We start from the raw sequence: 6,303 nt of genomic DNA on the forward strand, positions 1-6,303 counted from the left end.
CGTGGCCAGGTGAGTCGTCACAATCAAGGACAATCTCTCCTGAGGCTGGCGGTGGTTCAAAGAGACGTGCTCAGTGGTCTCCAGAGGTCCTTGTTGGATCTGGCTGTAGCCCTTTGACTTACAGTTCAGGGAGCTCCCTCTCCACTCACTGCCCAACGCAAAACCCTTTAAAATGTCTTTGCAGGGTCAAAGCAGTCACCGGGGAGAGCAAGTCCTCTTCTGAGCTGCTCGTGAGCAACGCACGGAACTTAATTCAAGCAGTTTCACACATTCTGAAGGCAGCCGAGGCAGCGTGTGTCAAAGTAAGTTAAGCAGCAGCATCTCATCAGAGATCTCAAGTTAAGCTTTGATCAAAACTCCCAGGACCTGCCCTTGCAGCTGGAAATGACGGCTGATTGACCCAACTGTAAATAGTTGGTGAGAGCAGATTTTCTCTGAAAGCACTTGGGAAATGAGCACAAATCCAAACGGACTCTCCCCTTGTCCAACAACATATTAAAGCATGGAAATGTTTTTTTTTCTTTTTCCCTCCTACCAGGGTTTGCGACAGCCTCCGCCCAACTCTGAAGAAGAAGAAATAGCTGCTTTTTGCATGAGGTGGAGAAAAAACCTGTGGTGGCACAGAGCCAAGGAGTCTTTAAACTCAGACAGGGATGAACTAGGGCTCCGCAAGACTCGGGCAAAAACTGAACCCACACTGATGCAAGAACTATCACCTCAGACCAGCAATACCCCCAAGCATCCAAAATGTATTAAAGGACATAAAATTATGGACAGATGGATGGACGTAGAAACAGGAAGGGATTTCTGCTAGAGCGGAGCATATTTAAATATTCTCCACTTTGCAAGAATAAAATTATTTACTTCACAACATGAAGGATTGGAGTCTCTTCAGCATGAAAGAAAAAATTTAAAACAGGCTAGCTAGGGAGGCCAGAAATCTCCCTACAAGTATTTTTATCGTGGGGCAGCAACCAGCAGATGGTGACCTAGCAAAGCTCAGGATTTTCTGCAGCCCAGAGAGCTGACAGACAAACATTTTAGTCTTTTCGTATTTACTCTTTCACATCTGGGGAGCGTTTTGTCTCACCAGCTGCCCTTGCAGATCCTGCTGAGAAACGACTTTTCTCCCCAAATCTCTCTCATCCCCAGAACTCTCCTGTACCCGGAGTAAAACGTTGAACGCTGAAGATCACCCACTTCACAGCCCAAGCTGCTCCCCATTACCGCTCCCCACGTTTCACAGTGGAGGGAATTGTTGCTCGTGCCAGGATCTAGAAGAAAGAAGGAAGGAGGCAGTTACCCATGGAGACACAGCTGCCAGGAGGAGCTGGCTCCTTCCAAATCCCATTTCCTCCCTGCTTTGTACACGTTCTTTTCTGTAAATAAAGAATTGTATTAAAGACACTGAGGTGGCAGAGGGTCTCCAAAGTCAGGAGGAGCCAGCACTGTGCATCCCCCTACAACTCCAAAAGGGGTCCATCACCATCATCCAACCACCCGAGATCCTTCAATTACCTCAGCTGCGAGGCGTGTCATTTTGCTCTTGGTACCAAAGCTTTTCCTTTGACTCTTCCTATTGAAGCACTTTCAAAAAAACCACAACAAAGAACCCAATTCAGTGACACCACCATCACCACGCTGCAAGAACTGTGCTATTCCCAAGCTATTTCTGTTTTTCTCCACTGGCTTGTTTCCTTTGTGAAGTTCCTGAACAACCAAACCTGTCAGAGCGGATGAAGAAATAAAAAGAAGTATTATGCAGGACTTAGAGACAATTCCAAAATAACAACCAAGTTTCACGTCTGTAACGTAGTTTTCAATTATTTCGAGTGAGCGTGGTTCAAAATACCACCAACTCAATGCGATTTATACTCTGGGAAATGAGGAAGGCAAACTGAAAGCACTATTGGCAATGCCTCCTCTGCCATGTTTGGCACACAGGTGGAGCTCAGCAGCTTCCCTCGGTTCATCCAAGCTCTGCTCACTGACGCGAGACACTCTTCATTCTTGCCTGCTTGTCTCAAAGGCACAAGAACCCAAAACTCTGGAGTCTGCAACAAAAACCACAGCACCCCAGCCGCAAGTGTTCCTTGGGCTGGTTAACAGACCCAAAGAGGATGAGGTCCACGGAGGAAGAGACTTAAGGCAAAGAAACATTCCAAGTGGGTGGGAACCAGATGGCGGTTGAGCAGACGGAAAATTTTTATTTGTAAATGCAGCTAGCTTAGGTGCGACTACATTTCCTCGATATAAAAAGCAACCCAAAAGGCAAAACAAGAAGAGGCTTCAAGGACAATCCGTGCTCGGGGCATGCAACATCTTCTGAAATTAAAGACACACGCGCGACAACGTTCCTCCAAGCGCTGCCGAGAAGCACGGCAGGAGGAGCTGGGGGAGCCACGCAGTGAATGGGCTCCGTGTGGATTCAGTATGAAGTTAGCTTAAAAAACCCAGGGCCCTTGGGCCGTAAAGCGGCGCCTACACTAGAGCCGGTTTTAGTCACCTTCATCTTTCCCCGAGGCTGAAGTAGCTGCCAACATCACAGTCGTCACCAGACTTTAACTGTACCCTTTTTAATTTTTTTGTTAAAAATGTCATAAAGACACCATGAATACAAGTACTGCAGTTACATCAATACAAAAAAAGCAAATACAAATTAAGCGGCTGAATACAAAAATACATTGAAATACATGAACACCACAATGTAACTTAGAGCACTAATTGGAATCGTGTATGCGTGAAAAAATTAAATAAAAACCTTTTCTGTATTAGACAACTTAGGTATTCTCCACTTTTAACAGTTACTTTCTTCTAGTTATGTACTTCACAATTTCTTCTATATACAGCATAGAATAAAATACTTTTCAAAAGATATGACATTTTTTAATCCTCAATATGCGATATAGGTCTCTCTTACACTAAGGATATCGACTGCATGAAAAAAAAAACCACAAAAAACCCCCAAAGTCCAACTGTCAATGTCTTACATCAGCTCACTCCAAAAGGAGGGTCGACGTTTTCCTTCGAAATCGTTCCCGCAGGTTTTGCAATCAGTTCGGAGGTTTGGCTTGATGCGTCATCAAACAGCGTCTCTCACAGTAATGTACATCATATTATAATATTGCTTGGATCTATACAATCATACAAATGTGGCAAACATATCTAAATGTTGTTTATGAAAGAGACAGCTCGCACATATACAGCTCCTTGGACTTCCTTAATGACTTATTTACAATGAAAGTGCTTTTCTCAGCTCTAACATAATATGTGGGGTTTGTTTCTCGTTGGTTGTTTTCTTCTATACGTGTCAATTATTAGTCTCCCTGAAACTGGAAAAGTATTATATAGAAAATACCACAGCTTCGCAAACACTATAGCGTACTGTATAACTGCGTGTGGTTCGGAGATTAGCAGCTGAAAAGTGTTGATAATTATAATTTAAAAATAAATAAAGCAAAAGAGGTAAACCAGTTACAAAACAGCAGAGAACTGCAATATTCACAACGGTAAAAAGGACTTCAAATCAATCGCTAACAAAACGGCGAAGCGGTCGGATCAAAAGTCTTGAAAACATCTTTTAAGGACTTATCATCCGATTCCCCGTTGGGATCGCTCTCCTGCGGCTGAGCGACCTGCCCAGGCTGCCTGCCCTGCCGCGGGTCGCTGTACTGCGGCCTGATTAATCCTGACAAAGCCTGGATAGGAAGATTATGCACCGCAGGTGCAGCGCTGGAGTGTTTCGCCTGAGATTTACCGGTGGCGTTCGCTTTATCCGACGCAGCTTCCGACGATCCCTCCATAGTTTTTTCTGTGGTCAAGGCGGCTTTCTGCAGTGATGTCTCTTCAGAGAGGCCGGCTTCATTTTTAGCAGAGTTTTTCAAAATGCTTTTTTTCTGGTTCTCGCCGTTCTCGCCCGAACCAGCCGGAGCCGCATCCGACGATGATGAGCCATGATCTCTTGGATCGTACAAGCTAATCCCGCTCAGGATCGAGCTGGGGCTTCCCAGCCTGACACCGCTCGAGGATAATTTGGGCGCGTAGGGAGGCAGAGCGTCCGCGTCAGCTTTAGGAGTCGTGGCTTCCGAGGGCTGCGATGCGCTGGCAGAGGATCGGGCGAGGCGGGGGTCAAACTTGGGCGGGTGCGAATCCTTTGCGACTCCGTGATGTGTCTCGGCACTCGACAGTCTGTGGAGCCGGGGATCAACATTTTTTTGCAAACGAGGGTCTCCCAGTTTGCTCGAGCTGCTGGCGTGTGAATCCGCCGACGGGTCCAAATAGCCACTCCTGCCCGTCAAGCTGTTTTTGGCCTTGGCGGCGAGCCGTGGGTCAGCCGGCAGCGCATTTGGGTGGGGGTCATTTTTCAAATTGCGCAATTTGTTAAGTCTCTGGTCGGCAATGAGAGGGGGAAGCGGTAAATTGATGGAAGAGACAGGGTCGGGCTTAGGCAAAGGGATGGGGAGTAAGTCTTCAGGTGCCCACACGATGTGTTTCGCAAAGTTGGGTTTCATCAAGGTGACGTCCATTTTTATGTGGCTGAACTGCCGGAGCTGAGACCGGGGATCCCGTAACGTCACGCCAGGCAAAGGCTCCAAGGGGATCAGGAAAGCTCGCTCTCGCAGCTCCCTTTCTGAGTCCTCTTCGTCATCGTCCATCCCTTTCTGCTTGACTTTGACACTGTGGTGTAAATCCAGCTTGACTCCCCCAAGGGACGAGCTGGCATGGGCGCCCTCGCTGACCTTGTGCATCCTGGGGTCCCGCGTAAGCCGCGGGTCCACGGAGGACGACTCCAAAGGCTTCCTGGGGTTGGACCTGGGTGAGGCTCGAAGCCTTGGGTCGGCAGCCTGGGGTCCTTTTTCTTTGGCCAGCCTCGGGTCGGTTGGAATTCCGAGCATGTGCTGCTCCGCGGAATGCTGCTGCCGGTTCCGAAAGTTTTCGCTTTGTTTCTTTAAGGTTTTCAGGATCGATTTAACACTGCTTCCCTCCTCCTCTTCACTACTGGAATACCAGTTGACATTGTCGTCTAAAAATAAAAATTAAAAAATTACTCAAGCGAATGATCACCAGGGAATACAACATATTTGCTCATATAAAGGGTACCTTCGCAGTAAAATCAAATGGAAAACCCCCTGATATTATGTTGTCACTCTCTGAATTAAAACAACCATAATCTAAAGTGACTAAAAATCAGTTGCGGTGAAGAATTGACATAAAAAAAACCTGTGGCCAGTTGAGGTACTCCCAAACTCTCCACATACCTCTCTGTCAATATTAACCTGGGAAACTAACCTGGTTTCAAACAATTACTTCTACCAGTACTAGTGAAAAGTATTTAAAATCTGAATCTTGATGAAAACAACCTTTGTTGTGGGATGGCAGGAAAAAAAGTAATAGGCACTTTCCGGTAGTTTTTAAAGCAGATAAATTACAAATGTGGTATTTGCTGCCTTCCTACATCCCAGATCACAAGGTCTTGGGGAGAGGTCAGGATTCGTGATGGGAAGAAATAAGGAAATAAGGAACAAAGATCGAAGCCACTACTGTCCCCGGCATCTAATTAAACGCAAAATAACACGCATTTCCTCAGCGCCAGTTATCCACGGATCCTTCCACCTGGAAGTGGAATGCAGCACCTAAGCCTAAACTAAAATCCTGGAACAACCTGGGAAGGAAAGCACATGTATTCAGCTGCAAATATTATTTGAGCTGGTACCTGCAGGTTCACAATAACTGCGAACAGTAACGCAATGAAAACCCAAGTTGACAGATTGCTCTGGGCTAACATGCAGTTGCTAAGAACAAGAACTCTGGCAAAATTATTTCACCTTCGTCTTTGCTCATCGCCCTCTGACCCTGGCTGCTCATGGAGTCTCCATCTCTTTGATGCTTTTGACTAAGCCTTGCGTAAAGGGCCTTCTGCATGGCCGGAAGGAAATCAGGGACGTTGAGGGCCGGTTTATGGCCCATGTGGCCGCCCATGCAGTCCGACTCGGTCCCGCCTTGGTGTGATTCCTGAGCCATGAGGTGAGCCTGGTGATCCGTAAATTCGCCATGCCACGTCCCATCTGCGGCACAGACAAATTATGCAGGGGTTAATCTTTTACGGCAGAGGAGGTAAAACATAAAACACGATCAAGCAAAACTGATGCGCTTCTAAAACACGACTGGAAAGACCGCGCTGAAAAAACCCATCACAGAATCACAGAATGTTCGGGGTTGGAAGGGACCTCTGAAGGTCCAACCTTCATCCCAGCATACCTAACCACTACACCACAGCCTCAAGTGCTAGATCTACTTTTTTTT

At 46.7% G+C, this 6,303-nt stretch overlaps 1 protein-coding gene across 1 annotated transcript in view; it reads right to left on the reverse strand.

Moving 5' to 3' along the window:
- Nucleotides 1–3,009: 3,009 nt before the first annotated feature.
- The window catches only part of ZC3H6 (zinc finger CCCH-type containing 6), an 18,293-nt gene continuing 14,999 nt past the window's right edge, over nt 3,010–6,303 (reverse strand). Inside the window, exons 11-12 of the mRNA XM_009868537.1 lie at nt 5,826–6,065; nt 3,010–5,023 (exon numbers count right to left, since the gene is read on the reverse strand). Of these exons, the coding sequence (XP_009866839.1) occupies nt 3,534–5,023; nt 5,826–6,065 (1,730 nt within the window). The 3' untranslated portion in view covers nt 3,010–3,533. The remainder of the gene's footprint in view (nt 5,024–5,825; nt 6,066–6,303) is intronic.

Source organism: Apaloderma vittatum, unplaced genomic scaffold, assembly GCF_000703405.1.
Source record: "Apaloderma vittatum isolate BGI_N311 unplaced genomic scaffold, ASM70340v1 scaffold34944, whole genome shotgun sequence".
Lineage (NCBI taxonomy): Eukaryota > Metazoa > Chordata > Aves > Trogoniformes > Trogonidae > Apaloderma > Apaloderma vittatum.